This window comes from Ambystoma mexicanum, chromosome 12 (genome assembly GCF_040938575.1).
Source record: "Ambystoma mexicanum isolate Mex_15411 chromosome 12, UKY_AmexF1_1, whole genome shotgun sequence".
Taxonomy (NCBI): Eukaryota; Metazoa; Chordata; class Amphibia; order Caudata; family Ambystomatidae; genus Ambystoma; species Ambystoma mexicanum.
In genome coordinates, this window is record NC_090936.1 from 1,058,842,812 (window position 1) to 1,058,867,689 (window position 24,878).

At 45.5% G+C, this 24,878-nt stretch overlaps 1 protein-coding gene across 1 annotated transcript in view; it reads right to left on the reverse strand.

Moving 5' to 3' along the window:
- Positions 1 to 3,461: 3,461 nt before the first annotated feature.
- The window catches only part of ZC3HC1 (zinc finger C3HC-type containing 1), a 443,283-nt gene continuing 421,866 nt past the window's right edge, over positions 3,462 to 24,878 (reverse strand). Inside the window, exon 10 of the mRNA XM_069629598.1 lies at positions 3,462 to 4,073. Within this exon, the coding sequence (XP_069485699.1) occupies positions 4,005 to 4,073 (69 nt within the window). The 3' untranslated portion in view covers positions 3,462 to 4,004. The remainder of the gene's footprint in view (positions 4,074 to 24,878) is intronic.

The window sequence follows — 24,878 nt, forward strand, 5'->3', positions numbered from 1 at the left end:
GGCTTGCACCATAACTATGCATCTGATATACAGGTCTCCTCGCCCTATTGCCTCGTTTGAAGAAGATATTACTACACTATCAACCAATACTAAACCTATCTCGCAAATTCTAGTACCAGGAGACTTTAATCTGGGCCTTAATGACCCTAAAGATCAACATGCCTCAGCACTTGCTAATACTATAGCGGAACTAGGCTTTACTCAAAGGGTTAACGTGCCTACTCACTCGAAAAGTAGAACCCTAGACCGGGTTGCTGACCTCAACTGTGAGTCAGTGATAACCTCTAACGAACTTTGTGCTTGGACAGACCACCATCTACTAGCCTTCTCTATCCAAGACAGCCCATCATCTAGCAAGACTAACTTGATGGCCTCTCCACTTCTTATAAGAAATAAACGCAATACAACAGTGGATAACGTATTGCAGCATCTCCTCCCTATCACGAATCCTTTGACTGCCAGCTTAGACCCGGCAGCTCTAGTAGACCTATGCAACTCCACTATCACCCAAGCGATAGATAACATTGCACCTTTAAAAAAGTGCAAAGGTAAACCCAGAGCCCACCTTAACTCATGGTTTACCTCAAAACTCAAAGGCCTTAGGGTGGAAAAGAGAAAAATTGAAGCCTTATGGAAAAATCACCAAAGAGACTTAAAACAAAAATAACCTCCAGAAAATCACAGTTAATTATAAACTAGAGATCCTCAAAACTAAACATGACATTTCTAATGATAGGATTAACAAAGCCAGCTCTAGTACCAGAGAACCCTTTATTATTCTAAGAGAGATGGAATCACCCATCCCATCAAATGACTCGTGCATCAAGGATAAGACTTGGTGCACTAACATCCAAAAAGCACTGTCCAACAAAATCTCCTTGCTACAAAACAAAATAGAAGCCAAGAAACTCAACCTCCCTAACCCATGCATCACGCAGAGACCCCAGTCAGACTCCACCAAACACCCACAGCAATTCAAATTTGCCCAAGTGTCCATCCAGGAAGTGGAGGACATCATAACTTGATGTTGATGCTTCGCTTAAACCTTCTAAATGCCAGACAAATGCCCAGCCTCAACAATCAAAGAGGCTGCAAGAGACCTAGCCCCCTTTAGCACCACTCTAATCATTTCCTTATTTAAAAGCTGCACTGTCCCGACCCATTTTAAGGAAGCATGGGTCCGCCCGCTCCTAAAGAAACCCACTCTTGACCCAAACATCCCAACCAACTACAGACCCATAACAACAGTCCTGTTCTTGCTAAAAATCATCGACAAAGCAGCTTACCTCCAGATACAGAACTAACTAGAGATCTTTAATCTTCTGGGGCTCTGGCAGTCTGTCTTCAGACCCAAACACGGGACGGAAATGGCACTGATTGATCTGAAAAACAAAATTGATGAATTGAAGGACAAAGGGAACCTGGGCCTCCTACTGTTACGAGACTTCTCGGCTGCCTTTGATTTGGTGGATCATAAGGTGCTGCGTAAGCACCCGTCTACTGCCGCCCACTTCTCCCGAGAAGCAACGGCCTGGATCCAATCCTTTCTGGATAACAGATCTATGAGAGTCTTCACACCCTCTCCCTCTGCTGATCCAGTGCCCACTACATGTGGAGCGCCACAAGGCTCATGCGTATCTCTCACAATTTATAATATTTTTACCAAGCCACTGTTCGATGACCTAGACAATCTGGGTGTCGCCTACACTAATGTATGACACCTAGATCCACATACCTATGTCAGGTGTCTACGACACTGACTCAGCCTTGGTCAATAAAATCTATCTCATCATTCAGGCCTGGATGGCCTCTCATGGCCTATGTCTCAATGATGAAAATACAGAACTCCTGCTAAACGGGGCAAACTAAATAATCAATTTCAATAATTTAATATTGATGTCATCATATCAAAGTGGACAAGGAGGTAAAAACCTTGGGCTTAGGCTTCTACTTAGACTATCGACAGCTAGCTGCATCACACTAGCGAGAACCCTAATTCTATCGAAACTAGATTATTGTAATGCACTCTATCTTGGCTCTAACAAACAGAATGTCAATAAACTCAAAATTTTACAAAACAATGCTCTAAGAAGAGAGCAGATCTCTGAGGCAAGACGTAACAACAAGTGGCTCTCAATTAAGGAGAGGATACAGTTTAAAGTTGCTTCCCTTACCCGCAAATGCCTTATTAACTCTGCCCCAAAATACCTAACGGAGAAATTTGTTAAACATAAATCAACATGCCCCACCAGGGCCCTGCACTTATTTTTGTCTGAAAGTCCCTAGATTCCAGCTGAAGAAAGTAAGGGGTAGCAGCTTTCCTGTCATGGCAGCCCAGCTCTGGAATTCTCTGCCAACAACCCTAAGAGCTGACCAGTCGTTCTCTAGCTTTAGAAAAAGAAAAAACTGGCTCCTTGCACAGGATCCATGACGTTCACCACGATGTACAAAACAGAATACGATGATATTCATATACCTATGTAAATAGTCCTGTTTATCTCTGATGTATAATATTGCTAAATGTACTTGTAATTAATGTCAATTCTGTATAATGTCAATATTTACTTGTAACCTGACCTTTCATTACCTGTAATGTGTAACTCTCAAGCAACTTTAATGCGCCCAGATATCTCGGGGTGTGGAGCGCTATATAAATAAACAAGACACTATTAGGACTGCGTTATTCATTATTTGATGGTCGAGCTTGCGCCCATCCTTAAATATAGGGCTAGATAGACGTTCTACCACCCGATCTTTGCTAAATAAACACCCCTGAAGTGTGCCTCATTTGTGTCCGTCTTCATTCATGATACCTAATCAGGAAAAGGGAACAAAGAGAAGACCAGTGCAGAAGCACAAACAAAAGGAGATGGGAGTCATTCTCTTGACCTTAGTCGATTATAAAAGTGGGAGGGTCAGTAAGGTTAGCTTTGGACGGCAGATTGTTTTCTTTGGAAATATATCTAAGGCTGACCAACACCTTAGTTAGCAAACTATGCAGGGTAACCCAATAGGGAAAGATAGGCATAGACGTCACACACACTGAGATACTGTGCAAGTCCTGGAGTGGTCTTTAAAAATACACATTTCTTAAAAAAACACAATCTCACTAGAAAAAGATTTCTGATTTCCAACCATCTAGTCCAGTTCATAGGAGCCAAGATTTACTGCACCATTGGTACAGCAGCCATGGGCATGTTAATGGGCGGAGTGAAGCAACCTAGTACATGCCATTCTGTAAACAGAATTTTTCTTTTGTCAATTTTCCCACTTGATATTAGAAAAGTATTAGAGAAGGCGAGGTCAGCATAAGTACAAGCATGTTATTCTGAACCAAACCACCGAGAAAAGGCAGCTTGGAAAGGCTATTTAGACACACAAACATATATAAAAACAAACAGGAATTGCAGGGAGAAATAGATGGAATCCACAATTCCAAAAAGAGTAAATAATTAGAATACTTAGTTGCAAAATAATATTTATTTTAAAAAGGTTAACAAAGAGCAACAGTAAACGGACGCAAGACCCATCTCTTTGTGTCCCTCCACCCACACCATAATTTGTGTCAGGATGCCAGCAGCGATAGGTAAAGTGACATTTTGCCTGCAAGGGGGCAATATTTGCTCCATGTGCGGACGAACTTTCCATCTTGCACCATTAGTGCACTTGGCATCCTCCTATAAGAGCTGGTACTGATACACACCGAGCACCCTCAACAACCTTGTTCATTTCTATGTGTTTCTATTAATGGATCACACATGCACAACATGTTCCTGGTTAGAGCTTCTCAGACCAGAGTCCAGTAATACAATCTGCCCTTTAGAAACATCCTGAAAAGTTAGACAGTTGATAAAATCCACTCAACGACAGAGGGAGCAATTGTTGCATGTACACCAGGCAGAGGGAACAAAGATTTTATTTACAGAGAGTGGTCCGTGGGACGAGTGGAGGGATACTCTCCATCCACTAGCCCAGTATTCCCATCCAAGGCGATCCGTAGACTTTCATGAAGAACACATCGCCTGCCACTGATGGAATATTCTAAACACCTTCCTGGACTTCTCTGGAACAGTCTGGAAAAGGATTTGAGTAAATGTAAAGAATAAAATGATCAATCAAAATTAGGACACAGAAACAAAGGACTGAGCAGTCAAAACAAATTACATAACCATGACACGAATTTGGCATACAGCAACATTTATCATTTAAGGGTTCAATGAGCCAATTTATTTCTTCCTTATTATGCTACTATGCCCTCTTCTCCACCCCACCCACATTGACCTGTAAACAATGGGCCTCATTACGAGTCCGGCGGTAACCAAGCCGGAAAACCCAGCAGGTTACTGCCGGACTCGTAGTACCATTCCGCCTCCGTGATTCCCGGAATTACCGGGGCATTACGACCCTGGTGACCCGGGAATTCCAGAGGCGGAAATGTGTAAGTCCCCATTCCCATGGAGTCCCATAGGACTCCATGGGTATGGGGACAATGGAAACACTGGTTCCGTCTATGACGGAGCCAGTGTTTCCATTTCCGGCTGCAGGCGGTTGGTGTTAAACCCGCCAGGTCAGACCTGGCGGGAGTGACAGCTCCCGCCTGCAGGACTCTCAATCAGCCGGTCCGGAAAGAACGGTGGTGACGATTTTACCACCACCGTTCTTTCCGGACCGGCAGGGTCGTAATGAGGCCCAATGTGTAGCTTTGGACACTGCAGTCACTGCTCTCATACCAAATGGCACCCCAAATTCAAAGTCATATGTTCTTGGTAACAGAAGGTTACTCCTCCCAAATGATGTGCAGAGGTCAAAAGAAAGCAAGGATGCAAATCAGTATGTGAGCTTTGGGGCTATTTCTGCAGCGGCTGGCAGTATATTGATTCACTTCCTCACCCATCCCGAATTGTTGCAGTACAACAGGTTCACTACATTTATGCTTTAAATTCAAACTGGAGGACACACACGAGTGCCTCAACCCTGCTTAGAGGACCACTAACAAATTACTTTGGCAATGGGAAAGATTGGAAGCCATGCTACTTGTAACGGCCTACACAATCGTTTCCAAAAGGCTACTGTATGGCATCTTGGTTATGGATGGACAATGTAAATAGAGTGCAAGTGACTAAAAGAATGTGCTACATATGAATTTACAAACTAATGACACCAAATGTGAGAATAAACAAAGGCGTAAGTGGTCTCCTTTTCTTATCAAATTTGGACATGTGTTGTAGCATCCTCTGTTAAAAATGGCTGGTCCTGTTAACATAAGCATCTACAGGTAGAATCTAATCATTACTCCTAATGATCTAATCATAAATGTCCCAGTCCAACCTAGAAGAATGCATGAATTAATCACTAAAAACAAACGCCCCTAGAACTCATCTTGGCAAGCATTCCATTTTCTTTACTGAAACTTAGTCAATGAAACCCCTCCTGAATGACTATGTATCATCATGCTTGGTTGTAATCTTTCACACGACATGCTGTAGATTATTTGGTCACGTTTCCCACAACCTTGGCCTTGTTATAGCCTCAGGTTTAAGAAAGTCTATTAACAAGCCCATTGTGCTGTGACTGAAAAGGTCAGTTTGGGCAGAACATTTGGACGCCTTTCACTGACCCCACAGAGATTGGTCCAAGAGCGACTAGAGACCATGCAAATGGGAACAGAGTGTAGTCTAAATCTGTATAACATAACATGCCACCACATGGTTCTCAGACCTTGGAAACTTCTATAAAAAAAAGAAATATATAGATATTGACATCACTCAGTAGGAGTCATGCTTTTGGTCTAGTTTAATTAACATAAAACAAGCGATTTGCCTTGAATTAGGCTTTATCGTCTCTTGCTAAGCTCTCTTCTTTTTTTTAAAAAGCATAGTTGCTTCATGTGGTATGGCGAGAAAAAGAAAAGCTAGTGTGGCAAGTCGGAAGAAGTTGTCGGACACATTAAAGACATGTTACCTTTCTTTAATGAAATTATAAGTAGACGGACAATCTTTCCAGATTGTTGAAGGGACCACCAGTCTGCCATTCTAAATGAACTAAAGGTGCTCTTATGTCATCAGGATGTCCAAAAGTAACTGTCCTCAGTCCCAAACCTAACTATCTGAACCTACCACTAACACAAATAACTCTAAATGGGCCAAAAGAATGTCTCTTCTCTTGGTCGTCTCTCTACTTGCCTCCTTCCAGCAGCTTTTTTTTTCACAAGTCTATATCTTAGATCATGTGGTTTTGATACTCAATTTATGCTTCTTTAAGTTATCTTTCCTGATTTGTACTCTCGTTAGTTGTAGCTTTACGACAATTTTCCTTGGAATACTTTCTCACTCTCATGTCCTTAGTTGTATATCTCTTCTATTATTGAGGGTTAATGTTCCCTAGCTTTTCCATGACTTTATGCCAATTATGATATAATCTCTCCTGGGTTCTTGGTACTAGAGTGTTTCTTTGCGGATTTGGTTCTCTTAACAGTCTCTTTTCACAACACTTGTTACACCTTTTTGCGGAGAGCTCTGTGGCGGGTCAGAAGGAGGAGTCAGACACACTAAGGACATCATTGAAAGTTCTTTAGTGAAATTATAAATAAAAGGTCTAACTTTCCCTTTTGCTACACAAATATCCTACCTATATATAAAGGAAATAAAAGGTGCTTGTCAGTTGTCAGGAAGTCCAAAGTAAATATATCCTCCATCCAAACGAACTCTATATGACCCCACCACTAGATCTAACTAAATTAAATAGGCCAGGAGCGTGCCTTATATTCAGCTGGTCTTCTCTTGTAGTTCTTCAAAAACACTCTTGGATTTCATGCTTTCTGTGGTCCTGTACACAAGGTGTGGTTCCTCACACTCTTGTCATCCCTTGTAGAATCTTCAGAGTCTTTAAATTCAGGCTTTCCTGAGTTGGGCTGATCTCTACCCTTTTTTAGACTTTCCTTGTAAAAAATTCTCTGTATTAGATTCTCTCCTCTTTTATCCTGTTCATTTGACAGTTGCATTTCCGGTCTCTCCTTATGTGGTTCTATGTCAGACTTTCTCCAGTCTTCCACTCTGAAGGCATAGGGTATCTTCCCTTCCTATTTGTTTCCAGCCTCTGTTTGTTCCCCACCTGGGTTGGGTAAATCCCTTTTGTATAATCTTTCTACTTCTCTTGTTAACTGGTTTCCATTTTAATATCTCGTCCTCAGGAGTAGGGTGAATGTCTCTTTTCTATTAATAACCCTGTTCCCCAACCAGGTTATTTGATACTTGTTTTCTCTGCTTTTTTCAATTCCAATTACACAATCTTATTTTTACTTTCTTGTCCGCAGAACTGGGACGAGTTTCTTTAGAATGATAATGGTCTACCGGCAGCCTCCCGAATCTCCCGTTTCCCACGATACCTCTGTATATTCAGGGGAATGTGGCGGGGCGCTGCTTTCGCTCAGGTACACTTTCTTGTTTTTCTCGATCAATGGCTTCCCGTTCTTGGTTTCTCGTTGGTTCCCTGTGGTACACTGGCACGGACTTTCAGAAGCTATCATGGCTTCCCACAATGGTGATCTCAGTGTCGTTCGAACGTCCTGCACACCACACTGCACTCGTGGTTACGCCACCACTGTATACCTTGTGCCTTCTTTACTCCTCATAATGCTTTCCTCGCATCTGCACATGCCGAGCCTCCAGCGTTTTGTATTGTCGTTCTCTGCCTCGTTGAAAGTCGCGGGCTCCATAACTCGCCTTCACTCGTCCTCTACAAGGAGCAATGTCAGGGGCTTCCTGTATTCTGACACCGGTCAGAATCCCAGAGGCAGGTAAACCGGGCAGCGCAGCACGAAGGCTCTCACCGGGATAGAGCATGGTGAGCGAGCCAACGATCATGCTGTGTTGTATGCCCGCAGACAGACAAAGCATCCAAAAGCAGAGGGTGGCGCAGAAGCCAGCCGATTCACTGCATCCCCGCTGAGCCGGACAACGGAGCAGAATGAGGGAGAGACGCAAGGCAATCCGCGCCGCACAGTGAGCCTATAGAGAGTGAGTGGGGACCCATAGCGCATAGGGGTGAATGCCGTGGCGAGATTGAAGGAACGAACAGTGACGAATGAGGGTCAAGGACCCGCTTGTTAGAAGGCGAAGAAAAGCCAAATATGAACTTTGTTGTAAGAAGGACACTGGCTCTGCTGTGGAAAGATAAAGAGATGGCTGAAAAAGAATGAATAAGAAGAGAGAAATTTTGGAAGGCTAGTGAACTAGGTGAGTAAATTAGAAGTGAACTAGGAGAAAAGAATAATTCCTCCTATAGCCAACCCAAACTGGGGGGAGTGTGCATTTTGAAATTGTAACAAAGTCCTGGAAGGAAAATATACCAAGTGAAACCAAGTGTGCCGAGTGAACTACAAAAGAGAATCCCAAGGAAGACTCATGCCCTTAGGATTGTGAGTTACATTAACAGTGAAAGGGAACCTGAGAGGAGAGCATATCAGGTACTCTGAGTCTGAAACCCGCATTCATATATGTCAAATACATATACATCAAATATGGTACGTTGAAAGGAGAATCCCAAGGAAGATCCATGACTTTTGGATTGTAAATTGCAAAAAGTGCGGAAAGAACCTGGGTGAGGGAATAGTTTCCCCAGAAGTGGAAAAAGAACTGGTTATTCTTTCGAATTTTTGTTTTGGCAAAGAAGAACTGGGGAAGGGAGTAATTCCCTAGAATTGTGAACATTATCCTGTTCAAACCTTTTAGTTGGCTGTATACTTTTTCTGTTAAACTTGAACATTTGTGCACTTTGAGAACCAAAGACAATATCCTTAGCACCATAGAGTTACTTTTTAGATTAAGAGGGCTAGGCTAGGATCTCGGACACAAAAAATGTTTGCTTTGGACATCTTGACACAAGACGGACCCTTAGTTTTGGTTGAGGTAGGGAAATGCCTCCTAGATTAGGGATAGTGAGGCATTTTTCCAACCCATTTTATTCTTTAAATAAAAGTGTATGCCAATCACCATGAGTCCTTTGTGTCTGGATGTCATTCCTGGTTCCTCACAGACACTTTCTACTCACTATCTTCCCACCTCCACCGAGGTACTACTATCTGTCTTCACTGGTTACTCTGCAGCAATGGCAGCAAAGCTGACGAGCCTAGTCCAGTACTCTCCAGCCCTATTGGATTCAGAGATTAATGCAGCCTGACAGCACACAGACTTTTGACTGCATGCGTCTGTGAGCCAGAATAAAGGTTGGGGCAGGTCAGAGAAGACAGTGTCTGCAAACCGCAGCTAGAGGGAGTTGACCATGGGGTGCAACTAAGAATGAGGTAAGTCACCCATTACCTGCATGGTAGGGATCTCCCCACAAGGCCCAGAGACTAACGAGGGGTGGTTTAGGGCAGTGAAGGGGTAGCATGCTAGTGGCAACAAGTCTTCTTTGACCTGTATAACTTTATTTATTCTGTCATGTGTGTTACTACTTGTTAGGTAGGAAGTATGTATAAGGTCCAGACATATCTACAGAGGATGTTCACTAAATCTTCAGATCCTGTTGTGGGAAGCAGGCTGGAAGAAGCCTGGAAGGAATAGTCTACCCTGCAATCTAGTTGCCTTGTTGATCTTCTTCCCTGCTATTCAAGATCGCTAGTCACCGTGAGCAGTATGGCCTTTGAGTAAAGCCGCAGAGGAAGTCCTCTTCTTGTGGCTTCACTGTTTAACTGTCTGTGTAAAAAGAATGTAGCTGCTGACCCCCATTACCAGTGGGGTGCATTGTGTGCATGAAGTGTGCAAAACATTGTTGTCCGATAGCCTGTTAGGCCAGGAAAGCTGGAGTTGAAAGCACTCAGAAGCATGGATGTCGGACACAGAATGAGAAAAACACTGCCATTGAGCAGAGGGGGCGTGTTGGACTCCACCACACACCTCAATCCATTTTGATGCTACTGTAGCATGTATTAGGTGAGCAAAACCGTTTCCCACTAGGATATGGTATCTTTGACATCAGCGCTAAAGATCGCTCAAGCCCTCAGGGGTCCAGATTTCATTGTGCCTCTAGATAAGAGCTAATTTAAGGTTTTCAGCACAGTTTATTCAGATAATAGCTTCAGGATTGCAGTGATTTCAATTTCTATTTTGGCACATAACTTTAGTAATACAAAAGGTATAGTTGTCCTTTAATGATGGCAAAAAAATGAACTGCAAAGCAACTGATAGTTTTACAAAGGTAGCGGGCGCCCCTCTCTCGCAAGAACAGACATGATAACCTGTTCAGTGGTTATTAACCACTTGAGAGTTCGCAGCCACTGCTTTTACTCACTGTGCCTTTCACAGATGGGAAATATCCATTTGCATATCAGTCTTTGTCCTGCCCAGGGGCAGTCCAGCACCGAAATACAATGGCAATTCCAATCTGAACGAGAGTACCACCAGCAACCCCATACACGTGTTTCACCCTTGTTGGGGATCATCAGTGAGGTGAAGCTGATGCCTCTCTAAGCACAGTGAGAGGGAGACCACGTCTGGTTGCCCCCAGGAGACCTAGGGTTACCAATCCCAGGTTCCTTAACAAATAGTTTTACAAAGGTAGCGGGCGCCCCTCTCTCGCAAGAACAGACATGATAACCTGTTCAGTGGTTATTACTTTTGTTCAGAGAGGAATTGCCATAGCATTTCGGTGCTGTACTGCACTTGTGGGCGGGACAAAGACTGATATGCAAATGGATATTTCCCATCTGTGAAGGTACACTGAGCAAAAAGCAATGGCCGCGAACTCTCAATGTGGTTAATAACCACTGAACAGGTTATCATGCCTTGTTCTTTCGAGAGAGGGGCGCCTGCTACCTTTTTTTGTATTTATGAAAGGAACTTGGGGTTGGTCACCCTAGGTTACCTGGGGGCAACCAGACGTGGACTCCCTGCTCACTGTGCTTAGAGAGGCTCAGCTTCACCTCACTGATGATGCCCAACAAGGCTGAAACACGTGTATGGGGTTGCTGATGGTACTCTTGTTCAGAGAGGAATTGCCATAGCATTTCGGTGCTGGACTGCCCTTGTGGGCGGGACAAAGACTGATATGCAAATGGATATTTCCCATCTGTGAAGGTACAGTGAGCAAAAAGCAATGGCTGCGAACTCTCAATGTGGTTAATAACCACTGAACAGGTTATCATGCCTTGTTCTTTCGAGAGAGGGGCGCCTGCTACCTTTTTTTGCAAAGCAACTGATGCCACTTATCAAACAAACAAGCACTGGAAATGCCAACAGTTTGGCATGGGAAAGGCACTTGCCAGGCACTGCCGTAGTGGTATCATCTGTGTTAGGGAGAATTCTCATTTATGGCTAATTTCCCTCAATTAGTAAGTCCCTCAGCAGCTTTGCTGGATTTCTGGGGTTTATTTTTTTCCACCTGGTAAGAGTGTGAGCCCTTTTTCCCACTCTTACATGTGTTTTGCCATGTGTATTTCTACTTTTTGTGTGATCTTGGGCCCTGGAGCCACACCACTCCATGAGCCCCACTTTTTGTGTGTGTTACACAGCACCTTCAGTGCAGTGACACCGGGTTGTCTTCGAGACTTCCACATGACTCAATTTTTCTGGGGCTGACTAATGTCCCCCAGAAACATGTAAAGTTGCCATTACTTTATGTAGTCTCTTTAAACTACAGACCCAGTACACCCCATCTTACATGGAGTATTGGAAAGGGTTAAATCCTACCCCTTTTTGTCTGTGCCTCTTGGAGCCTTGTTTCGCTCCCTTAACATTAAGACTTGGCTGGTGGCAGTGGTCTCTACCCTACCTTTTCTACAGCGATTATAGTATATGAACGTGGTACTGTTTTAGGCTATTGTATTAGCCTTGAACATAAACCCGCTTGACCAAATACATTTTATTTTGGCTCAGGTCGGGTTTAGTCGCCATTTCGTTTTGTTAAAGTCCTTCTTGTGTTTTACTTTTCGCGCCAAACCAAGTTTGCCTTCTTTGTTCGCCGTCCTTTTGCGGGCTTCTGCCAAGTAGCCCTCCTTTGGCGTCTGGGTGTCTAGGTGGGCTGAATGTGAAGGAGGGGTTTAGTAACCCCCTGCACATGGTCTCCTTGGGGACCCAGGTCACACTTTGTGTCGATTGGCTGAGGTGGTTGTCCGGGCCAGACAACCCCACCTGCTGTGTGATTGACAGCCAGGCTGTGTGAATGGGGAATTTTGGCATAAAAGGCAGGACTCTTGGGTTGGAAGTCAGAGTCGCCACAGGAACTGCAAGAACCAAAGCGAAGCAGAGAAGAAGACGGTTGCTTCAACTCCCGAATCCCGGTGAAGCCCTGCTGCAGCCATGAGCTATCTACCCTTCAACGGCAGAGAAGATCCAGTCCAGAGTCCTCTTCCCTTGAGCCTGGTGGAAGAGCCAAGGGAAGAGCCTCTTCTTCCCTTGATCCAGTCCGGAGTCTTCTTCCCTTGAGCCTTCGTTTACCCAGAGCTTTACATCCACTCCAATTCTTTCATCATGGAGCAAACATTTAGCTTCTCAGAAAAAGAAATTAATGACATCATACACGGCCCATCCATGTTTAACATGGAGGGGGCCCAACAGCACCTAGCATCGACAGCAACAGGAGAAGATCTTTTGAACCTAAAGAAACGTTGTTTTAGAACCGAGGTGCATGGACATTTCCTAAGAGAATACCTTTGCGTTAACATGATCCCCCTTGGTCTCATAATACGGAACGAACCGGCATTATTTCTGGATGTTTAAGAATATCACCAGGGATTTAGCAAAATAGCAACAAAATGCAGCCGAGACCTTATGGCCCTCACAATCACTACTGCACAGAGGATACATGCTCACATCCTTAAAGATCTCAAGACGGAAGAAACTGAATTTCTCACCAATGAAACCCTAACCAACGCACGTGAGAAACTTAGAGACACCTTCATGTCCTCAATCCTTGAAAAAAAGCACAAAAAACTTGCTAAAGATATTAAGAATTTCAAGATAGAGCATACCTATCCTTACCTCGCTGCAGATTACAAAGATATCAAGGACAAAGAGCGTATGGCCAAACAAGGTGGGGCCTCAAGAAGTAGACGCAGGGGTGTATCTTTCTCCGATACTTCCAGCTCAGACTCTTCAACTGGCGATCAACCACAGGCCAGAGGGCGTCAAGCAAACTTCGGCCAGAACCAACCATTCAAGCAACCTCCCAACATGCCTTTTTTAGGACAGGGGGGCCCCAGAGGAGGGTACTGGGACCCACCCCATCTTCCACAATTTCCCTTCTACAACTTCCGCCAATGGGGCCACCAGAACAGACGCCGCAGGAGCAACCGGAGGCGCTAACAATGACCCCCATCTTTAACCTTTCTGGCACTCTGTTGACCAAAGATGAAATATCATTATTAGCTAAAGGATTATCATTTGTTCCCACCAATCACACCGATTGGTTTAAGCTGGATCTCAAACTCACCGACTTTTTTTGGACCATCAGGAGAAAGGTCTTTTTTCTTGATAAAGATATTCTGACTGGACCAGAGGATACCGGCCTGAGACCCAAATCTGTCTTTCTCCCCAGAGATTGTGAAACACCTGCTTCTATCCTCTCCTTTGAGAAATACATCCGGCAAGAGATTGGGAAATTACAGTCTACGACGGACCAACACAGGCAGAACCTGACCTCAGGGGAAAGAAAAGCCCTCACAACCCTAAGCGCCAACAAAACACTGGTGATCAAACCAGCCGACAAGGGAGGTGGCATCGTAGTACAAAGTAACACCCAGTACAATGCCATGGTGATGTCCCTCCTCAACGAGAAAGGCAACTACAAAAAACTGAAAAAGGACCCCACAACAGAAATAAAAAACAAGATTCAAGAAATTACAGGTTATGCACTGGAACGCAACTGGATCACTGACAAGGAAGAGGCCTTTCTCAACACATCTGAAGGAAGGACTCTTGTCCTTTATGCCCTTCCTAAAATCCACAAGAATAGCCACACACCCCCTGGTAGACCCATCGTATCGGGATGTGGGTCAATTCTTGAACCCATTGGAAAATGTATTGACTATTTCCTCAAACCCCTGAGCCAGCGTACTCCTACTTACTTGAGAGACACTATGGATACAATTACCAGATTGGAAAACCAGCCATTCAATCCATCAGAAGATTTCCTGGTATCTCTAGATATCAAGAGTCTATATACTTCAATTCTGCAACAACAAGCATTGGAATGTATAAAACATCATTTGACACAGCACATGACACAGAAACGGGTGCCCATCAATTTCATCATCGAACTACTTGAAATAGCACTTACCAACAACTTCTTTGAGTACAACAACACCTTCTATCTACACACTTGTTGGACAGCCATGGGTGCAGTATTTGCCCCCAGCATGGCCATCAACTTTATGTCCGAATTTGAACTGACACATGTCCTCAACATGACCAATCCGTACCTGGATTCCGTTACTTTGTGGTTCCGGTACATTGACGATATCATCTTCCTTTGGAAAGGGGAAGACAACACCCTTATGCAATTTTTCCAATGGCTGAATCTATGCACAACAGAAATTCAATTCACCATTAATAAGAGTAACCAGAAGATGAACAAAAAAACACGGACCGTAACACCGTCCTGCATTACAGCAGTCATCACCCCAAGAGCCTACGAGATAACCTCCCATATGGACAGTTTTTGAGGATCCGCCGCAACTGCACCCAAATTAATGATTTTCAAAAACACTCTTAATGACCTACAGCAAAAATTGCAGTCCAGAGGATACCCCAAAAAACTCATAAAAAACACCCAGAAAAAAGCAAGATTCACACCAAGAGAGGCCCTTTTGACACCTAAAGCTCACATTGCTACCCCCGAGAACATTTTGACTTGTGTCACCACCTTCTGCCATACCACTTCTAAACTTAAATCCCTCATCAAAAATTCCTGGCCTCTTGTTCAACTCAACCTTCCAGCTGAACCCAAACCACGCATGGCACTTAGGAGGTCCAAAAACCTCAAAGAATTACTAGTGCTAAAACCCACAAAATCATGGCTCTTTCCACGCTGTGGGACATGAGAGAGATCAATGGACATCACCTGTGCGGGCAATGCACAGTGTGTAGACAAACCAAGAAACTGAATTCCTTTACTATTGAGGGTAAAGAGTGGAAAATCAGACATTTTTCCAACTGTAAATCCACCAATGTAATGTATGTGATCCAATGTCCCTGCGGCCTACGATACGTAGGTCAAACTTCAAGACCCATTCACAAACGTATCAGTGAACACAGATCCAGGATATGTTGTAAAACCCTCACTGCTCCTCTGGTCCACCATTTCAATGAATACCATCATGATCCAGATTCCTTCTCCTGGTGGGTGGTGGATAAAGTTCAGAACAAAACCAACATTGCCAACACCCTGAATTTCAAAGAAGCATGGTGGATGCACAAACTCAAATCCACCACCACTCGCCTCAATGAGGCCCAACCAGGACCGTTCAATACCTAATTCTTCCAGCCCTTTAACACCTTAGTCCCCCCTGGACCTCCTTCTACTAACCAGACGTATCTTTCACCTCTTGCTGGCTCCAAGCTCCCTCCACCTAGGACGGAACTCACACACACACACTACCTCCCCTAGGATTACCTTGAGCACTAGAACCACATGATGCAAATTGTGGGTCTCCTTCTTTGAACATGAGACTCAGCCTCATGTTATCCACTGTGACTTAGACCCATCTCACAACTACCTCCCCGAGGATTACCTTGAGTATTAGAACCACATGATGCAAGTTTTGGGTCTCCTTCTTTGAACATGAGACTAAGCCACATGTTAGCCACTGTGACTTAGACCTATCTCACAACACCGGTCCATTCATGGACTACTGTTGAGTCCGCATTTGTGCTGCCTACTACTCCAGCACCAACGTAATTGCATACTAGATGGGTTAGTAACCACAATGCTGATTGTCAGATATATATTCATGTGTTCCTTGACTTGCTTCCGTCTCCTGCATGTTGCATTGATAGAATTCTCCTACTATTTCCGTATTAATGCACCTGTACACTATAGGGGACAGCAATCATAAGGTTTTTGGTTATAGATACATGCATGTGTGTGTGTGTCTTAACTTGCTTCCGACTCCTGCTTGTGCATCGATATAATTTTTGACTTGTGTCCGACCTTTGCAATTGCAATGATGTAATTGCATACTAGATGAGTAAGTAATCATAATGCTGGCTGGCATAGATATATGCTCATGTGTTTCTTAACTTTCTTTTGACTCCTGCATTTTGCACTGATATAATTCTCCTACTATTTCAGTATCAATGTATATGTACACTATAGTGGGCAGTAATCATAAGGCTTTCGGTTATAAATACATGCATATCTGCGTGTCTTAACTTGCTTCTGACTCCTGCATGTGCATTTATACAATTTTTTGACTTGTGTTCGACTTTTGCTTCTGCATTTGCCACGATGTAATTACTGATCACACTGCTTTACATAGATTGGTCTTGTATGCATGCCTGTCTTGTCTTTACTTTGTACCTGATCGGGTACCTCCATTTTCAGGTTCTGCAGCATCCCGTTCACTTACTGACTCTTTATTTAGTGAGGTTGTTTAATCCCTCCTATCTCGCCCTTTAAAACGGAAGCACTTTCATGCTTTTCCTTTGCAGCCCTTTTGATTTCACATGGGCATCTGCCCATTTCATTTCATTCAGTCGGCCTCCTCCGGCCTTTCACCTCGGGCCATGATTTCTACCCCGCCCACCTGCGTTCCAGACTCACTTACCTTACGTGCTCTCCAATGCCTCACTGCACGGCAGGTCCCTGGATCCACCCACGCATTCCTGCCCCCACGGCCATATCTTATGATCCCGTGGAGTTGCCGCTGCAGTGGGCCACTACTTTTCTGAGCCCGTGCAGCAATGGCGCGAGACACTTTTCTCTTACCCAGCGCCAAATAGACACCAACACCATGCGCAGTGATGTTTTGTACGACAGCGCATATATGCAGCTCATTTTTGCAAAGCCAGCACAGGCGCCATTACCAGACGCCGGTCCTGCTCCAGTTTCCCTCGACTTTTGCATGTATGCCTCTTAAATACCATTGAATGCCGGACGGCATCCACTCCTCTATTACGTCCTCTCTGGCTACCAGGCTCCTGACTTATGAATCCTCTCCCCCTGCATCTCCATTTTTCCTACCCAGGGCGAACTAGACGGAATATACACCTGCCACCCAGCCTTGATGACTTCACCTCCGGCTCACTGTGCTCCAGCCCTCCTTCAGCATTGGGCTCACCACACCAGTTACCTTCAGGTATATTTAGTACCCCCACCATGGTTACTGTTTTTGTATATAGCCTTTCTGTTCTGTTCTGCCCTTATGGACACCCAATGACCAGCGTATCCTCCCCCTTTTTTCTGTGCATCCCAGGTTCGTCACACCCTGCATCCAGCTGGACCTTGCACCTACTACCAGGGGCCCTTCGATTGCTCCCCATGGACCCTCCACCCGCACTCTGGCTGCCTTCACTAATAATGCCCACTTTGGTAATTCCCATTTTCTCCTTCTGCCTTGCGATGAAACCCTGTGTGTTCATCTACTCCGACTCACAGCACGTACAGTTGTGAGTGGAGTGTTTCTCACCATATAGGACATGTTCTAATGTATTAGATACATCACATTGACCCGCTTCAGCACTTTTACTGCTGTTTTAACACTGTTCTCCTATTTTTTCTACCACCTTTTTCTTAACACAGAGTTCCCTGACTTTTAAGGCCCAGAAGAAGGCTTCCATCTATTCTGCTGAAACGTCAGCAGCACACAGACCCAGAACCCTCATGGGCTTTATTTAGTGCTGCATTCATACTCCTAACATCTCACCCAGACGTAGGTCAGACTTTAGCCGGGCATAGGAGACCTACAATCAACGTCTCCTCCATTTGCACTTTCATTTTGTGTTTTATGTACCTAATCACATGGGATATTCCACTTACGAGCAAGTTGTCTGTTAAATGTAAAAGTGGATGGTTTACATCTTGCGACATCTGTAAACATATTACTTTGGTTTTCTAACAATCATTCGTTTGTTCACTACAATGGTCATCATGTACTGTTATGTATATATAAAAACTTAAATATTTTGCAAAAGAAAAAGTATCAGCCAACTAATAATAAAAAGCTGACATTTTCATATGAGTAAGAGATGAACAAGTTACTTTCTTACCTGGTAACGTTCTTTCGATGGGATGGTCCGACGACTTATTCCATATCTATGACAGGTAATGTCCACAGCTGTGCTGCTTCGGAAAATATTTGGCGTCTGCGTCCTGTGTCGATGCGCCGTCCCCGAGGACCTCCTCCGACGGCACCCGATGTGATAAGTAGGATGCACGACGCCCATAGCCTCAGTTATAGTTTTTTCCCAGAACGTGTGCCACCAGTTTTCTGCCAGTCAGACACACAAGGCCTTGCGGAACGCAAGCTGCAATCGCAAAAGAAATTCTGCAGCGGGGAAGGCAGGGAGGGAGCGATATGGAATACGTCGTCGGACCATCCCATCGAAAGAACGTTACCAGGTAGGAAAGTAACTTGTTCTTCGAGGGGATTGGGTCCTCTGACGTATTCCATATCTATGACAGACTCCCAAAGCAGTACCAAGCAAGGAGGTGGGAAAGAATTTAGAATACAAATTTAGCATGCCCAATCAAATTGTGGAATAGAGAACTGCCTTGCCAAAGGCCAGATCTTGCCCTCTGATGGAATCGAGGGAGTAGTGACATACAAAGGTATGTACTGAAGCCCATGTGGCTGCATCACAGATGTGACGAATAGGAACTCCCCTCTGCAGGGCAGTAGACGCAGCCACTCCCCTGGTAGAATGGGCCTGCAAGCCAGCCGGAGGGTCCTTACCCGCCAAGTGGTAACACTCAGAGATAGCTAAAATAATCCGAGACAAAGTCTGTTTCTTCACAGCTTGTCCCAAACGCTTTCCAGCCTAACCAATGAAAAGTTGATCGTCCACTCTGACCCGGGACATGCGCGAAATATAAAAGCTCAACGCTCTCCAAGGATCAAGCCTATGGAGCCTCTCCCTCTTCCTTACCAGGATGTGGAGGAGGATAGAACGCCGGAAGAACTGCCTTCTGGCTCAAATGAAATTCCGAAACCACCTTCAGAAGAAAAGAAGGACGTACTCTAAGGACAACCCTGTCCTTATGAAACACAGTGAAGGGTGGCTTAACTGAAAGTGCCTGTAACTGACTCACTCTGCAAGCGGAAGTAACCGCAACCAAAAACACAGTTTTCAGAGTTAACAGCCTCAAAGGGCAAGAATGTAAAGGCTCAAACGGAGCACCCAGAAGAAACTTAAGAACAAGGTTCAAATCCCAACCTGGCACCAGAAAAGGTGACGGAGGGAACATATTAGTGAGCCCTTTCAAAAATTGCGAAATTAAAGGAATCTTAAAATAGGAACACTCTTCAGACGAGCGCTTAAATATGGCCAGCGCCGCTAGGTATCCTTTAATGGTCCCCACTTGCAAGCCCCTGTGGGCCAAAGAAAGCAAAAAAGACAGAACCATGGGAATGTCACAATCAAAAAAATCCACATTCTTAATTCTGCACCAGTCGCAGAACTTTCTCCAACGGCAACGGTGCAGAGACTTTGTTGCCGGCCGCCTGGCCGAGAGCAACACCTCCATCACGTCTTCAGGGAGGTCCCAATCCTTATACCTCAACCTTTCAGAAGCCAAGCGTGAACGTTGAGGGATCTGACCTCTGGATGGAGAACCTGACCCCCTCCCGTGAGAGCAGATCGTCTCTGTAGGGAAGACGACGTGGAGGGCAGATGGACAAGTCGAGAAGGTCCGGGTACCACGTCCTCCGGGCCCACGCCGGAGTAATGAGGATCATCCGGGAACCGAACCTCCGTAACCTACGCAGCACTTGTGGGATGACGGGGACTGGAGGAAACGCGTACAGCAGTGGGAATGACCGCTCCACCACAAACGCATCTCCTAAGGCTCCTTTTGGAGGAAATTCCCGCGAGCAAAACCTTTCACACTTCCGATTGACACTGGAGGCGAAGAGATCCACTTGAGGGGTCCCCCAAAGGGCGAAGATCTCCAGGAGAATCTCCTGAGCCAGCTCCCACTCGTGAGAGATCGTGCCCTGCCTGCTCAGAGCGTCCGCCGTCTCGTTGTCGTATCCGGCCAGATGAACAGCCGAGATCAAAACTTCCTTCTGGATGGCCCAGAACTCGAGCTGCATCGCCTCCCTGCACAGTGGAAGTGACCCTGCCCCCCCCCTTTTGTTGAGGTAGTGCATGGCCACTGTGTTGTCCGTTAGAATCAGGACACTCTTTCCACGCACAGACAACAGAAAACCCTTCAGGGCTAGCCTGACGGCCCTCATCTCCAACAGATTGATATGGAGTCTGGACTCCGACGGAGACCAACGACCGCTGTCTGTCAACTCGTTGGCATGAGCTCCCTATCCCGTGAGGGATGCGTCCGTCACGATCGTCACCTCCGGCCAGGGCAGCCAAAATGGGGCCCCCTCCATCAGATTGCCTTCGACGGCCCACCACAGAAGGTCCCGGGCTACCGAGGGCGGCACCTGAACAGGGTCTGACAGCCTGCCGGAGGACTGAGACCACACTGGAGCTTGAGTGCCCACTGCAAAGATCTCATCCGCAGATGAGCCTCTGGCACCAGAAGAATGCAGGATGCCATGAGGCCGAGCAGTCTCAAGAACTCGGACGCTGGGAGATCCTGGGCCAAATGAAACTTGTTCACCATCTGCTGAATGTGAAGAGCCCTCACCTGAGGAGGAAAACAATGCCCCAGGGACGTGTCGAGCACTGCTCCGATGTACTGGAGCCGCTGCGTTGGTGTCAAATGGGACTTCTTTAAATTGAGGGAGAAGCCCAGCCTGTGAAGGGAGTGGCAGGTGATGGACAGATGATCCAGGACTTGCTCGGGAGAGCTCCCCCTGATCAACCAATCGTCCAAGTAGGGGTAGACGTGAATCCCCCCTTTCCTGAGATGTGCTGCCACCACCACCATGAGCTTGGTGAAAACCCTCGGGGCGGAGGTCAATCCGAACGGCAGGACCCGAAACTGAAAGTGCGAGTCGCCAACCGCGAACCTCAGGTACTTCTTGTGCTTGGGATGGATCGGCACATGGAAGTAAGCATCCTTGAGGTCGAGAGACACCAACCAGTCATGAAGTTGAAGGGCCTGGAGGACCTGAGAAAGAGTCACCATCTTGAACTTGTCCTTCCTGAGGAGTTTGTTCAAACCGCGCAAGTCCATGATGGGTCTCAATCCCCCGTCTTTCTTCGATATCAAAAAATAAGGGGAATACCATCCCTTGTTCCTCTCCGCTACAGGCACCAGTTCTATGGCGCAGTTCTCCAGCAGGGCTTGAATTTCCTGCGCAAGGAGCGGATCCGGACACTTCAAAGAGAGGTTCCCTGGTGGATTGTCGTGAGGCCTCTGCCGAAAAGGAAGACAGTAGCCGTGGGATAAGATCTCCAGAACCCACACATCTGAAGTAATGGCTTGCCACTCTACAAGATGCTGCACCAGCCTTCCCCCAACCGGCGAACCATGGGACCTGGCCTCATGACTGAGTGGTAACGGCTGCGGCGTTGCCCGAGGGCAAAGAGGCAACTGCCCAAGCGGCCTTGGCACCTCAAGTAACTTTATTTCCACCTATGGGACTCTTACGATGGCCTCTTTGACTGCTAGCTCCCCTCGCTTTACTGAAGGACGAGTAATAGCGAAAGGAACCTCCCCTCCATTGCTGTCCCCTAGGACGAAAAGGCGGAGGTTGGCGAACTGCAGCGGCCAATGACTTTGCTGCGGCTTTGGAGGTCTGCAACCTCTCAAGGCTCTCGTCAGCCTTGCTGCCAAAAAGGTGTTCACCGTCAAAGGGCATGTTAAGGAGCCGGACTACGGTGCTCGCCGCCATGGACCGGCTGACACAATCCGCCAAGTGCAAACCCAACTGAACGGCCTCACACATGGCATCCTTGGCATCCTTGCCATCCTGAACTTTTGCTTCCCCTTTTGACAATATCCAAGTACTTGTGGCAATCTCGAATCGTGAACTGTTCTAACCGTGTGATCCTCGACAACAGGATTTCTGTTCCATTTGTCACTGGCGCAGGCCTATTGACTTTTATCTACCTTTTAGAAAGTGTCCTCGGTTTCTATTTGCCTTGACAAACGTATTGCCTATGATTTTTATTCCCTATTCCCTTGTTTTAATTCTTTGTGCTAAGTGTGTTTGACTTCGGGTGTATTTCTTCCCGCGGGTACGCTTTATTTTAGTAAGACCAAACTGTCCTTACTGTCAAAAAGGGATTGCGTATTAACCCCCAGTAACATCTTTCTTTCGAAACACTGGTCTGTCAAAGTCTAATGTACTTACCTTGAATTGACCTAAACAGGAGGAATTGGTTGTGTGTAGTATATTTTAAGAATGAATGAGGCCCCTCCAATGATTCTGCGCCACACACAACAAATTGTGCTTGAAATAGGTGGTTATTAATGATCAAAACAAAAATCAAAAGAAAATGGTCATATTTGTGCCCATAGGTTACAGGTCAGGATCCTGTCAGGGGTGACAAACTTTCAACTCAAACTCTGTGTGGAAGATCATGATCACAGCTTTTCCAGCATAAGAAATAATGATGTATTTGACTTACAAAGCACACTTTAGAATTTGACTTGTCACTAGCCACTCATAATAGATGTTAGCGTCAATTTCAAGGGCCCTCATTTTACTGACCTCAGAAGGGTGAAAGGCTGAGTAGGCCTGCCGGGTCTGACCGGTTACCTTCAGGTTACACACATCTCTACATGCATTCATTAAGTCAATGAAACCTCTCACCCATGGTAATACAATCTGATTATGTTGCAGCACAGCTTACTAAATGCAATTAAAGAAAGCGTGCCCAAGGAAGCTTCACTGGACAAACCAAGTACACTACCCCTCATCATACACATTTCAGACTTGTAACAAATGTACTACCACTTCCACACATAGTTTTACAAAATAGAAAATGTAATATATAGATGCAATCAGTTTATTTATTAACACATTTGCCAATGTGTTACTGATCTACTGGTAGGTTCTTGTCTTTATCAAGAACAATCAGAATGTCTGGCAGTGACCGTGCAGTTTCACAATACGATTCAGAAGAAATACTACAGAATCAGCATCCATCTAGGGCCACAGGGTATAGGAATAATGATGCTAACATGACAGGTGACAGTAGTGCAGGATTAATTCACATTACCAATATAAATGACAAGCAACAGCAGTGTTTAATGTCTAAGAATGTCAGTTAGAAAATATTGACATTTGACATTTAGAAATCACCGGTTTGGACTACAGGGAATGCTATTGCTGAGGTGTGTGCTATCTCTCCCTCCTGGGTCTACCTGTGGGTAGCAAGATCACACTTGGCATGAACAGTTTATAGCAGAGGTACAGGCTAACTAACCCCAAGCTTGCTCCTATGCTCTAGCTGTGGAAGCTGCACCTGTTCTGCTGCACAAGGTATTCATGTTGTGGGCCAAATCCTATCTGGTGCTCTTACACCCAGTCTAGCGGACTAGCCACGGAGCCATTACTGCAAGAGCTCTTGTGTAGCAATAAGAACGTACGGACCACTCTGGATCTTGTCCTAATCCTTCACCCCCTTCCATGGGACTCCTATGTTGCCAGTTCATTCACTGGATAATTTCATGCAGAGCATGACCATTGAAAAAAAGGACACCTAGCATGCAAAGCCACATGCTATGCCTTCTAAGTGCCCACAAGTTCTTTTCAGACTAGAATTTTTCTTTTCACCGTGCCGAAAACGTGTATGCAGAGAGAACGTTTCTTGAATGATGAAAGCCCCATCCAAAAAGGGCTTTGAAAACTTTAAGCATGAATTGAACTGGGTTTGGGTGTATCGGCTCCGCCTTCAAATGTTAATAAGCTATGCAATGATAAACAGTTATTTCAAAGTCATGCAGATGGGTCTTCCAAAAATTGATTTATTCTTAATTTGGTTAGCCGACAAGTGTTTTGACCTTAGCCGTCCCCAAGGCCTTTCTCCTCCTAGCTCTGCGGATATTCCGTGAATTGCCTGTAGCCGCTGAATCCGGACTTAATAGTTGTGGTGAAAATACACAAAGATTGGTTTGATAGAACCCTATTTCAGGTACAACTTAAATAGACACATTGATGTGCGTGGGCATTAGGTAGATGTTGAATTTCTTTATGGTAAAATACCCAGAACAAATACAATGGCAGTAGCTCCACCTTAAATGTGTTCAACGGTCGAACGCATTTAATTTAAGGCTAAGTATTTAGGTAGGCAGCGTTGCAGGTAGGTAGGTAGGTCCCAGGCCCCAGAAAGCCTTGTGGATAATGCAAAGGGTCTTGAATGTAATCTTTGCAGCCACGGGGATCCAGAGAGATGCAGTCCCTGACCTTGAGGCCAAGGAGAAGTCTAGTGGTTCTGTTCTGGATGAGTTGCAGAGCAGAAGAAGGGAGATTGAGGAAGAGGCTGTTGCAGTAGTCCAGCTTGGAGAGAACCAGGGCTCTGGAGACGGTGAGCCTCTGGGGGGGAAGTGAGAAAAGGTAGAGTACCTCCGAGGAGGTGAAGCCCATAGACTTTAGAGAGGTCTGAAATGTGAGAGGAGAAGGAGAGTGGAGTGAAAGATGACCCCAAGATTTCTTGCTTCACGGGTTGGTGTGGGCACAGGGCTAAGGGAGGCTGGCCAGAGCGAGAGTGGGATAGCAGGAGCAGGGGTCCCAATGCTAACAATCTCAGTCTCAGTGGAATTGAGGCAGAGGTCGTTTGCAGCACACCAAGACTGAATAGCAGACAGTC